At 47.9% G+C, this 13,409-nt stretch overlaps 1 protein-coding gene across 2 annotated transcripts in view; it reads right to left on the reverse strand.

The window, feature by feature from the left end:
• The window catches only part of ETS1 (ETS proto-oncogene 1, transcription factor), a 131,031-nt gene that overhangs the window by 89,038 nt on the left and 28,584 nt on the right, over window positions 1-13,409 (reverse strand). For both annotated transcript variants that reach the window (XM_055306516.1, XM_055306517.1), the window contains exon 3: window positions 11,442-11,586. In XM_055306516.1, the coding sequence (XP_055162491.1) occupies window positions 11,442-11,586 (145 nt within the window). The remainder of the gene's footprint in view (window positions 1-11,441; window positions 11,587-13,409) is intronic.

The raw sequence follows: 13,409 nt of genomic DNA on the forward strand, positions 1-13,409 counted from the left end.
GCAGGCCGCCCCCCAGGGGATTGTCGGGGATTGTGGATACATGCAGGGAGGCCAGAAGCCCCATCCCTGCGCCCCCCCCCCACCCCTGGCTGCTCCCAATTCCGCTCAGAGACATTTCAATTCCATTCTTTTCCAAGGCTCCCTGTCTCCCATCTCCAGAGCAGCAGCCCCGAATCACATTGAGTTTAAAATAAAGAAATGCTTTTCCTAAAGAATTCACACACAAATAATCTCATTACCGCAGCGCTTAGGTTTATACAGCAGACGTCTTCTGCCAAGGGGGAAAAAAAAGAAGAAGAAGAGGGAAGAAAAAAAAAGCACTCTACGCTCACTCACACGGAACAGCTGCGAGAAGAAAAATGGTATTTAATTCATTGTGAAATATTCAACAATGGCTACACTGCACTTTTAAAAGCCTTTTGATAGTAAAACCCACAGAGAACAGCCCATCCTGTGTGCTGAAAAGCAGCTTCCCCACAATTAGTCCCTCTATTCAGAGGTCTGAGGAGTCTGTGTTAACTTTAGCACGTGCTGTGTACACTGCGGAGGGCTTCAAGGGTATAAGCTTTCACAAACTTCTTAGGGTCTACTCTTGCTCAGGACTCTGTCTGCCCCCAAAGCTGGTTGGTGGCAAAGGAGAGAGGCAGCAAAGGGGACCGTGATGCTAAGGTGACAGATCCGAAGTGAAAGCCCAGCCAAGGAAATCCCATTCTCCCGAGGGGCCCTGCAGATGGCCCAGCTCCCTCGTGCCCACTGTCAGACCCAGAGGAACCAGAGAGAAGGTCCCAAAAGACAGGCTACGTGGGCTCATCCTCTCCATTCGGCCTCCAAGATTGTCATGGGTCTCTGGTTGGTGGGACAAGGAGCTTGTATTCTCCTACCCGTCTAGGGCAGACATTAGCCACTAGGGGAGAGGCAACAACAAGAACCTAAAAGAACACTTTGGGGGCAGGCCAAGGTTCCATCAGGGTCAGAGCATGGGCTTTGGAGTAGGATCCCAGTTTCACTGACCATCTCCTCATCTCCCAGAGTTATGGACTTCTTTGGGAAGTCAGTTTACCCCTCTGAGCCTCATTCATCCCATCTGGCATCTGTAAAATGGGTCATCGTAGCACCCTCAGACGATGTTTGAAGAGTGAAATCACCACACGCGTGTGATTCCTCGCATATAGAAAGTATTTAACGAATGGCAATTACTCATCCTCTCTAGCTGTTCTAGAAAGAAGGTAGGCCTTCTCTTGGGACTTCCTACAGTAGGATTATTTAAAATTGAACAAGAATGTCATACAAACTATTTTTACTCTACACTCTTACATGTTTTTATTAATCAGGAGAGAAGCAACAGAAATACAGATAGGTCCAATATCTAACTGGACATTCTGAGGGATCTGAATTATGTTAGACGGGGACAAAAAGAACTACTAAGAGTCAATCAAACTTGGCATCAGGATAGGTTGGTTTTGTTATTTAGGAACTTTGAACTCAGATTTTCATGGCACAAAGTACTAATAAAATGCCTGAATTTCTCACATATGGCTGAAGTAGGCAGGACAAGTTTTTTGTTCTTTCCAGGCTTCCCTCAACTCTCCAGGAACAGGACCACAGACGCTTCAGCCACTTGCATTATAAAACCCGACATTCAACTTATCAACGTCACGTAAGCCCAAAGCCCTGTTCAGTTAAGAATGTCCATCTGTCCTGACCAAAGAAGGAAATGCTACGACGTCACTGGGCAGTTCAAAGTAGCTGACCCAGGGTGGGGTAATCTCTCCCCCTAGATTTGAGACTTTCTGAAAATGGTCTCCGCTTGACTAAGCCGGTTTGTGACGACAGATAGAACAGTCAGTGATTCCACAAGAGGTTAGAGATCAGAAATGGGGGCCGAGATCTGAAGGGCGCCCCGAGTTGGAGGCAGTCGGGTGAGGGTACACAGCATCTGGAAGTGTACGTGCCCTGGTGGTTTCTGTACACATTGTTGGGAGGTGTTAGCTCTGGACCCCCACCCGCTTTAGAGGCAGTGTTTCTGCGGCTCACTCTCTCCCCCACCCCCTGCCTTCCCCCCTCCACCTCCCTGCAGAGGACAGCGTGCTGGGAAAGTCTATGACCAGCAGCAAGTCTGTAAAATGCAGATCACAGTGTGACTCTCCCCTGAAGCTCTGGAGGGACCCCCCCAAATGCTCTGCCCCTCCCCACCTCCACCTCACAGTACAGAGGCCACAGGTCCACAACCTCCCAGGGACATGAAAGATGTTGAGGGGTGCGTGGGTGCCTCAGTGGTTGAGCCTCTGCCTCCATTCAGGGCGTGATCCTGAGGTCCTGGGATCGAGTCCCACATCGGGTTCCCCACTGGGAGCCTGCTTCTCTCTCTACCTGTGTCTCTGCCTCTCTCTGTGTGTCTCTCAAATCTTTAAAAATAATAATAAAAACAAATAAAAGGAGATGTTGAAAGGAGGAAAGAAAAAAAGGAGAGATGTGGCTGGACTTTAGTCAAGGCTTCAATGCCCAGTGTCTCTGGCACAATGGGATAGAATCGGCTTCCAGATTTAAATCCACTCTCTTGGGACTGGCCAGAGGGGTGAGAAGGGATTGATAGGAAGGAAGCTCATACCACGGAATGCAACCCAGTTCAACAAAATTGGCTTTGCATACCCTCTATGGACAACATGCTTTTAAATGCTGGGGGGGGGGAGGGTACAAAAGTACCTTTTCTCTTGGGCAAGAGTCCCTAACTCCTTGAGGGTCTCAGACCACTCTGAGAACCAGAGGAAAGCTACAGAACCTTCAAAAACTCCTCGCACACCATTGAGGAGGGATGACGCATTTCTGACACTCAGCCGGGTCCAGCATCCCTGCTCCTCTGAGAATCTGCAGGTCTGAGACCGGATGGAAAGTGGTCAGGGTTGATTAACCAAAATGTACGAAGCAGGTAAGAAATCAAGAGAGCAGCAAAGGTGACCAGAATCCTGCTCCAGTGGCTACTTCATCACTGATATGACCTCTCCGTTTCTCAAGCACCCAGTGCACTAAGTCTGAGGAGATGGAGACACAGGGAAAGACGCAAAACAACTTGAGAACTGGTAGCTCCGTTGTCTGGTTTGGTTAATGCCCCTGCAAGGATGGACAGAGGTTCCGAAGGTTTGTTTCCTTTGTCAGCAAGAAAGTCCAAAAGAATCGCACCTCTTTTTCGGAGGTGGTAAGTGAATCGAATTGGGGTGTCCAGTGGGGAAAACACACTCCTATTTTTAAAAATAGCAACCTCAGAAAGAGCCAAAGGTTGCCCTGTACATCAGTGGAAAGGTAATTCCTCTAGCAGGGCAATTAGGTCTCATGTTTGACCTATGACCTCTGGCCCAGGCGATATTTATGCTCTCCAGACAGGCAGCAGCAGGGCGAGTGAGTGAAGGTGGAAGCTGAAGCCAGGCATTTAATAGGGAAGGGAGGAAGGAAGGGAGGGAGGGAGGGAGGAAAGAAGGAAGAAAGGAAGGGAGGGAGGGAGGAGGGAAGGGGAGGGGAGGGAGGGGGAGGGAGGGGGAGGGAGGGAGGGAGAGGGGAGCCTGATCAGTTGACAGCAATCTATGAAATCATGAATGGAGGGCCGTGCTTTGGTGTTTGCAGTTTCCACATCCAATGTGGAGTTTTGCTCCCCACCATAACTGGGGCGGGGAGGGGTGGGGAGGTCAGCGCGATTCTATTACAAATGAGAAAAATGAGGGCTGAGAGGGCTCGGGATGTGGCCAGGGTTGCAGAGCTGAAGGTGCAGGGTGAAAACCCAGGCCGGACCCTCCCCACTATCCCTGCTGCTGGTTTCTGAACAGTAACCATCCAGGGGCTCGGGGTGCAGCGCGGGGTGCACCCTCTGTCCCTCTCCCTGACCTACCTAGGACTCCCGCCCACCTCTTGCTAAACTGCAACTCAGGGCAGCATCTCTTCTGGTCCGACCGCCCGGGGAGGGGCCATGGGCTACCGCAGGCTGAATGCAAGGCTTTCAGGCCTCGGAGAGCTCACTCCTCTCTCCTCTGCTCCCGGCCTGGATCTGGATTTAAAAACCCTGGTCCTCGTCCTCGGACGCCCGCCCTCCCTCCCCCCTCCTCCTCCTCCCTCCTCCCCCCTCCCCCCTCCCCTCCCCTCTCCGCCCGCCCTGGCGTCGCTGGCAGCGCCGGGGTTAACCCGCCAGCCCTGCGCAGCAATGATTTCTGTTTTATTTCAGCAGGGGAAGTGTGTGCCTGCCTGATTAGCCTGATGGTTTCCTCTTTTCCCATAACCTCCAGACCCCCATGGCCCAAGTGTTTACTCTCTGAAATAAAAAATCTGCTGGTGTTTTTCTTTTTGTGCGCCCGTGTATTTTGGGAGGATTGCAGAGGAGGGAGGCGGGGTAGGGGTTAGGGAGGCGGAGGCTAGGGGGCGGGGGGGGGGGAGCGAGACGCCTCCCCCTGCGGGCGGCCCTCCCCCGCCGAGCCTCCTCCAGCTGCGGGCTCCGGGCTCAGACCCCTGGCCGCGGTGCAAGAAAGAAACTTATTAATGAGGGAGCTGGGTCTCCTGCTTCAGCAGCTATAAACACAGCGAACATCTGGAGAGAGAGCGCGGGTAAGAGGCTCTCGGCGGCCAGACACTGAGAAAAACAGGCTGTCTCTGCGCATCCCCCACCCCGCACCCCTGCAGGGTCGCGCGCACCCCCTCCTCCCTGCCGGCCTCCAGCTCCCTCCCCATTTACCCAGCCCCAGGTCTCCATTCACAGAGCAAGCAGGGCCCGCAGCGCGCAGAGGGGCCGGGGCCGACGCCAGGCGCGCCACCCACCGGCCCCAGCCCAGCCCTCGCCCGAGGACTTCCAGGAGAGGGGCCAAACTGCTCCAATCAAGGAAGAACTCGGTGCCCCGGGGACCTTTTCCCAACTCGAACCAAATATTTGTGGTTTGAAAAAGTTCAGAGAACGTTTTTTTTTTTTTTTTTTTTTCCTGTCTCCAGCCCCCTGGGATTGTCAGTGCAACGCTGTTGCATCCTAGGATTTTTTTTTTGAGAAGCAGCGCATCGCAGGACAGCCAACCAGAAGGCCGAAGGCCAGCGTGCTAACGGCAGCTCCACTAACGGTTCCTCCCTCTAGGGGACCTTCCTTCCCGAGCACCTTCCCCCAGATGATTCACAAGTGTGAAGACCTTTCCAATCCTTACTGCCCAGAGCTGTTAGGGAGGCAGGAGTCTCCGGTCCCTAAGAGGGCAGAGCTTGTCTTCCTTCTCTTGGCCCTGCCCCAGGCTCCAGGCTCCCTTCACTGGCAAAAGGAGACACATGAAGGAGAAAGTTGGGAGGTGTCAGAAAATTAGCCTCCGGCCTGATGAGTGGGCAAGATTCACTGGATAAAGGTGGGATGTCTAGTTTCTTTGGCTCACTTAAATGCACACTCAAATCATCCTGAAGGGAGAAAGAAGGGAGGCAGCATTTATTGATCGCCTGTTGTAGGCCATGACCTTTTAAGTATATACCCCATTTAATGGGCACAAGACCTCTTTGCAATCAGTGCAAGTATCCCACCTGTTAAAGGTGAGGGAACGAGATTCCAGGCATGTTCTTGCTCTTTTCTATCACACCACAGCTAGACCCTTAGCCTGGACTCGGCACCCTTCAGCTCATACTCAAAAATCTATGCCAATGAGTTCTTGTAATGTGCATATGAGATAGCACAGGCCAAAAAGTTGCCAAGGGCTCGGGAGGTGGGAGTAGAAAAGAGGAGGTGACGTGACATCGGTTAATCAGAACATATTCAGTCCATAGTTGGAGTCGTATCCTTCACTTAACGGAGAACGAGGTCAGGCATTCATAGAAATCTCATCACAAGAAGAAGAAAATAATATAGCAACCATGGAGGGTAGCTTTTGTGCATATAGATTCTCTTCTTAATGCGCACCATGGCTCTCACCTCCTGGCAACCTCAGAGATGCCATGCGAGTGGAGGGAGGAGATTCTTGCATCAAGCTTCCCCCAGCCCCATCCTATCCCATGGAAGTGACTTGCCAGGGCAGCTAGGCCCCAACCACAGCCTTCAGTGAAAGGCCATGAGACTACCTTCCTCCTTCCCAAAGGCCACAACTATAAAGTTAACACCTGAGAAGGTTAAAATTTTCCCCGAGAGGAATGACCCATGTTACAGCATCCCAGAAACACACACACACACACACACACACACACACACACACACACACACAGGATCAGAGCTGTTTTTGAAGAACAAAGAAACTGAAACAGGTCCTCCAGAGAAGGAAAGCAGCCCAAATGAGCAAAGAACAGATATGTGTAGCAGATAGAGTTGAAAATACTGTTCTTTAAAACCGCAAAGCCATCTGAGATGGTCAGTTGAAAGGCCAAGACTGCTATGAGAATAAACATTTCAGAGCAAGGTGAATCTCCATTCAACAAGTCTGCCTGGCATTCTCTCAATGTTCTCAACGCTTAAAAGCCAAACGGAGGCATCTGCTTCTCCTGTTGAAACTTCCCACCTGGTTGTCAATAGCCCTTTCCAAACACAGGGCCAGGCTTGATCTCTCCCAGCCGCCTGGCCGCCTGGCCGTCTGAGAAAGCCCCAAGAGAGACCAGAAACCTGGGCTCCCAGTACATCTCCCACTGGAACTTCCAGAGTTTATTTGAGAAGACATTCTTTTGTTCCACCATTTTACTAGTAAATTTATTTTAGAAATATTAAGTAGCAAGATCCAAAGCCACACACTCACACTGACAAATATTATCTTATGAATAAGCGTCATATTTCACATGGGAGCAATTTCTCTCATCATGTAAGTGTACCCCCCCGCCCCCCGTACACACTTGAACAGAGTCGCTTAGAGACGAGGAACGAGTCTTCCCCTTCTCCAGACATCTCCTCTATTTCCAGTACGTAGCACTGACCACCAAAAGTGTTCAACCAATCAGTGGGTCACTTTATGACTCAATGATACACAGATATTTCTGGCCGCTCAGGCATTTCGGGGCGATAAGTGATGATAGCAAACATTCATATAGTGCTTGCTGAGTGACAGCGCTGCTTCAAGCTTTACATATATTAACTTAGTGGTTTTCAAAACGTGGTCTCTGGACCAGCAGTAGCAGCACCAGCAGCAGCACCTAAGACCTTGTGAAAAATGCAAATTCTTGATCTTACCCTCGACACACTGAATCAGAAACCCTGGGGATAGAACCCAACACCCTGTGTTTTAGCAAGCCGTCCAGGTGATTCTGACACACTTTGAGAACCACTGGTGTATGTGAGGAAACGAGAGTACAGAGATACAGTAAGTTGCGTAAGGTCACTCAGTTAGCAAGAGTTGATGTGCAAACCCAAGCAATCTGGTTCCAGAATCTGGATTCTTTACCAATATACTATATATACGTCCTCTCTCCTGAGGAATGAGAAGTGGAAAGTAGGCTGTAAATGGGGGTGCATGAGGTTTTTCCTGTGTCCGATGACCAAAAACATACCAAACTGCATTATACAAGAAGAAGTAATGTTTTGCTTCTGAAATCAAGGGCCACAGTAACAAGACCACGGATTCATTCCCATTAGGGATAAGTTGGAGATACTGTCTTCTGCAGCTACAAACTGCTTTCCAGCTCCAAGCAACTATTTCGCCTTATAGCCACAAGTGTGGCTGATTCAGGACAAATCCACCCATGAAATGAAAAATAACTTGATAGTTTGTCAAGTTATTTGACAAACTGGAAGGGTGCTCAGTAAGCCTCATATTTTTCTGATACACGCTGTTGTCATTCATAATATTAAAATTAAATATGGACAGCTGTCGACTGGCGCTATGGGCTGTGGTCATGTGGCCCGCGTGCCCAGTTGGGTCTCTGGTGTCGGTTTTCTAGATCCCAGTGGAAAGCAGGCATTGCAGGACTCCAGCGGGGACTGGGCACCGCTCTGAGCTCACTGGCTCCATCCAAGAATGGTTTGCCATCTACCCTGTCCCTTCTCAACCGGACTGTGGTTCAGAAGTCGTCCTGATAGTTAATGGCAGTGAAATGTCAATGAGTTCTTAGACACAAGGAGTAAAGTGATCCTTGCTAAGATGATGCAGCACAAGGGCCTGTTTTGGGGACAGAAGAGTGGACATGGGAACAGGGAGGAGGCAGGGTCAGTGGGCTCCACTCCAGTCAGACTATAAACAGTAACAGACATTTCAGCCGTGTCTTGTGTAAGGGGCTCATTGATTCACAAGGCTCCCTGACAGAGGGATGACGAGGAGCGGAGACAGAAAGGGCCATTCATTCATGCAGCACACCAGCTCCCCGTCCCCATTGGCTCTTGCTAATGGCTCCAGGCTGAGGGGGGGTGGGGGGGGAATGGGCGGACGGGAGGAGGAGAAATAAAAGAAAATGATGACTACGAGATTGTCATGAAGAAATGTACAGCTGCGCAGGCAATTGCATGCAAATGTGGCTTCCCTTTTTAGCCGTATAGTTAATGTCCTCAGATTCATCTGGGTTTTTTTTTTTTTTGGTGTTCTCTCTCTCTCTCTTTCTCTCTGTCTGTCTCTGTCTGTCTCTCTCTCTCATATCATCTTCCCCTCCCCTTCTGGCCTTGTCTTTTTCTGGGACCCCCTTCTCTTGCCTTCCCATTCAGCTTTCATTTTCTCCTCCCAACCTGCTCCACCTGCCTACCCATACCTGTATTTTCTTTCCATTTCCATGCTTCACTGTCTTCCTGGGCACCTTTCTTACCATCTGTTCTGTCCAACCCATTCTTGACTGTCTTGCTTACTGAGCATTCTCTCCCGCTCACCTGGTAGGCTCTCCTTCAGTCACATTTCCTCTCGGCTCCATTCCCTGTCTTCTCCCTCCCTCACCACCACCCTCCTCCTCCTCAGCCTCTGCCCCTTCCTGACTAGGAGCCACATTCTTGGGAAGGGGCCTGATGTTCCTCGATGGCCCCTCCTGCGGGGTATTCCAGTCACTGACAGATGTGGAGTCCTTGGAAAAGAAGTTCATTCATTCCTTCTGAGAGCACAAAACGTGAGATGAGAGCGGGGGTGGGGAGTGGCCATGAGACGGAGGACGGGAAGGAAACTGAAGTTATAAATAGGATAAAAGAAGATGAAAAAAATGTAGCGTATTTTTTTCTCTCTTTCTTCTTACTCAACACATCTCCAAGGAAATGTGCTGCAGCTGGAGAAATCATTGGTTGGTCCATGTCTTCATCTCCCTTCTCTATAACCCCAAATCTCCTTCCAAAGGACACCCATCACTGAGGAGGGCTGGACCACAGCCCAGAAATAATCGTTGCAACTATTTCGTCTGGACAACTCAGAAGGCAAAGGAGGGGCTGGAAAAGCTCAGGGTTCTTGCCAGATAGTTCCATCAGAGGGAGCCTAGGGCAGAGGGAACTACAGACCTCACATGTGCCACCAAGGCACCGCTCCCCGTGGAGGCTTTCTAGCATTTCTGAGCTGCGGTTGGCAACAACCAGGTCATTTTAGGACTGGTTATTCTATGCACCCATCTTCCCATCCTACTCAAAAGCCACTAGCTTAGTGACCCTGGCTTCCTTCTCCTTGCAACAATGAAGTCAACTGTGGGAAAAGACTATATTATCCTGCTATGAATCCTCACATTTCAAAGCAGCTTCATCCCGAGAGATTCTTCACATGCATCACAGACATGGTGTCATTGGCCCTGAAATAAAATTTTTCTGCCTTTGAGAACCTTGACAAGGAAGAGAATGAAAAATCATCTTCACTTGGGAATTTATGTACTTCTCAGCTGAAAATAAAAGAGAAGAACCATATCTTTTAGCTATGAAGAAAGAACATTCTGATCTTGAGGCTATGGACCAGTGTGGAAAACCTCCCCTATTAACAAGACGTGACTTGCAGCAAACAGAAGCACCGTCCAGAGAAGAAAGCATTAAGGCAAAATAGCTTTAACTTGGGTTGCACTGGAAGATACAAGACTTAGGCCTGGCGTCATTGATAGGATTCCAGAATTATACCAGTGTAGGCACAACCATTTTGACCTTTTGCTCGGAAAAAAAAAAAAAAACCTATTTGTTTAGAATGGTTTGTAAAGGATGGCTTTTTTAATCTCTTTAAATTTGGGGTCCTTAAATCTAACCTGCAAACAGACGCAAAATCTTCCCTGTCTCCTATTTAAACAGATGGTTGAGACATTTGTATTTATGCTTGGAAGAACCAAGCAGAAAGTGACAATAATGTACCAAGTCTGAAATCCAAGAGCGGTGCCAAGGAGTATCACAAATATCAATGACTATTGAATCAAGAAACTATGGAACACAGGGATTGATTCCATTCTGCTCTAGAGAACCAGACAGCTAGAAACCGACTCTCATGTCTTCCCCCCAGGACCCACCAAGTGCTACAGCACCTTGCTTTGCGCCTCTATATTTCTGGTCAAAACTAAAGCATGGGCAACAAACAAACATTAATTTTCTGTCTCTGCTATTATAAAAGTAGTCTATCATACCATTATGTGGAGTAAAGAAACATTGGACAAAGAATTTTTATTTATTTAAGTGAGTTCCCAATGGCTTCCTCCCTATGGCATGCCTCAGAATTACATACCTTCAACATACGCGAGTAATGAGATTTCTTAGGCTGAGAATTCATCCTGGGAGAAAATACAGGTTTGAACTGGCTTTTTGGTACTTGAATATATAATCTGGTCTCAGGATAAATTAAACTTAATACCCTAATCCATCACTTCAGAATCTCCACATCAAGCTTTACATTTTGCATTAAAAAATAAAGTAACAAAAAGCGCATGCAGATAAACATGGACTAATAGAATTTGTGAGATACATGGTGACTTCTGCAAAACAGAACAGGGGTAAGGATTCTCAAGCTGTCAGGTCTTTGGGAAATGGGACCCACAGGGGAGTTCTCTGGAGGAGTGCAAGTCCTGTTCACCAGGGGGCAGCAGGGTGACCAGTAGGTCAAGGAGAGCAGGGAATGCTGGAAGACGGAGGTCCCTGAGGGAGAGCTGGGGAGAGGGAGGGGGCGGAGGAAAAGGAGCCAGATGCAAGTGGGCACAGGCCAAGAGGTTGAAGACAATGGGGAGAAAAAGATGAATACAGAAATTCCATTTTGTAAGAAGGCTGTTTATCCAGCTCATACTCTCCGACTGGAGAACTTCTAGGCCCTTTGTCAACAACCAGGCCGAAATGGGCAAGTTTCAGGAAATGCATGGTGGCCAGAACTATTTACAGAATGGAGACCTGAAGCAACCTCTCTTGGGCTCATTCCTAGAGTTCCATCTTCCTGTCGTTGGAGAATAAAGTAACTCAGAATTATGGAGAAGTCCTGGGACTTTCCGTTAGAGAACAATAGCATCTTGTCCCCACATAAGCCGTGGCAGCTGTTGCTGCTGCAGAGAATGCAGCCCACATCACACCACCACTGTCCTTCAACTTTCTCTGTATCCTGAGCCTCTGTTCACGTTCCTACCTGAGCCACAGTGTTCCAGACCTGTGGGAACTTCCTGAGTGGCCATCTCATCCCAGAAGGGGTAGTAAGCTCTTTGCGGGTGATAATTGGACTGGAAACCACAGGCCATTCGAGGATCTTCATAGGAGTTGATAGGCCCCTGCCTCTGTGACAAGGAAAAAACAAGGAAGCATATTAACAGGAAAATCTCTATACTCCAGCCCGAACAGCACAATAACTTCTTATCATGTAACCACGTGAGTAGGGATCATCCATAGAAGATAACAGAATAGAACCAACTACTGATCACAACGATCCCCCACCACCGCCACCAAAACAGACACAGGGAAGGAGAAGGGTCTCTTGCTTTGACTGCACAGGCAGTGATTTTCATCCATTTCTTCAAGCATTTGACAACTATCTTTTCTAGTTTTCCTTTTTTTTTTAAGATTTTATTTATTTGTTCACGAGAGACACAGAGAGAGATAAAGGCAGAGACACAGGCAGAGGAAGAAGCAGGCTCCATGCAGGGAGCCCGATGTGGGACTCCATCCGCGGTCCCCAGGATCACACCCTGGGCTGAAGGCGGCACTAAACCGCTGAGCTACCAGGGCCGCCCTCTTTTCTAATTTTCCAATAAGGACCCATGATTAACAGTGATGCAGAATCGTGGCCATCTTTGCACAACCCTGACTTTTGAATTATTTTGTGATCTTACTCTGTAATAACACTGTAAGTGGATATTATTACAAGATATTCTGATCTCATAGAACCAGTAGGTGACAAATGTCAAGGAAAACCCACGCATGGGCCTATGTAATACTAATCACTTGTTTTTCAGTTCATTGTGCACAGGTGTTAATGATGTTAATGGCAGAAATTTTCAGCTTCTTGAAACATTTTGGGAACTTATGCCATTCTTTCATCCATTTTATGAAATTCATAAAATATACCATCTACCCAGGACTTTATAAGGAAGGCAGATGTGCTTCCTTAAGCACACGTGGGAGGCATGTTTTACAGTGTTTAAGACCCTATTCTTTCAGGACACCTGGGTGGCTCAGTGGTTGAGCGTCTGCCTTTGGCTCAAGAGGTGATCCTAGGGTCCTGGGATCGAGTCCTGCATCAGGCTCCCTACAGAAAGCCTGCTTCTCCCTCTGCCTGTGTCTCTGCCTCTCTCTGTGTGTCTCATGAATAAATAAATAAGATCTTTAAAAAAAAAAAAGAAAGACCCTGTTTTTTGAAGCTAGGTATATATATATGTGGATTCAAATCTTGGCTCTACCACTTACTAATGGAAGGCCTGGGCCTATTCTTTTACCTAAACCTCAGTTTACTCAATTATAAGATGGGAATAATACCTACCTCCTAAGGTAGAAAGGATTACGTAAAATCTGTGTAAAGAAAATTATATATAAAACAAAATAAAATATGAAATACATATACAAATCGTCTATATGATACCTAGGAGAACATGGATATTATCTTACTATAACAGACCCTTAACAGTCCTGGGATTGAGCAAGAGAGTTAAAAAGTAAGACACACACACACACACAAAAAAAAAACACCAAAAACCAAAAATAAAAAATAAAAAATAAAAAATAAATAAAATAAAAAGTAAGACACCAAAAGAGGAGCAGAAGATTCACAGAAAGATTTCCTGAGGAATCTCTACTACACTGGACCATCCTTTACTTTCTTTTTTTCCTTCTTCTCTTCTCTAATGGCCGCTCCACCTCCGTAAAAATCTCAATTAAAATAGTCAAACTCTGCTAGAATTTGACATGGTTGAACCTACTGAAGTCAAGGGGCTAATGGACAAATGTAGTTTCTCGGGACGTATTCTCATCCCAGAAGTGTAGCTTGTTAACTCCCAGTAAGATCCTCTCATTGGAGAACTTCCTGTGCCCTCTCTCCCCGTGAGCCTCAGGACAAGAACTCTCTGCTATTCTGTTAGATTCAACATTCCCTATCTACTTTCACTTC

Source organism: Nyctereutes procyonoides, unplaced genomic scaffold (genome assembly GCF_905146905.1).
Source record: "Nyctereutes procyonoides isolate TBG_1078 unplaced genomic scaffold, NYPRO_anot_genome, whole genome shotgun sequence".
NCBI classification, from domain to species: domain Eukaryota; kingdom Metazoa; phylum Chordata; class Mammalia; order Carnivora; family Canidae; genus Nyctereutes; species Nyctereutes procyonoides.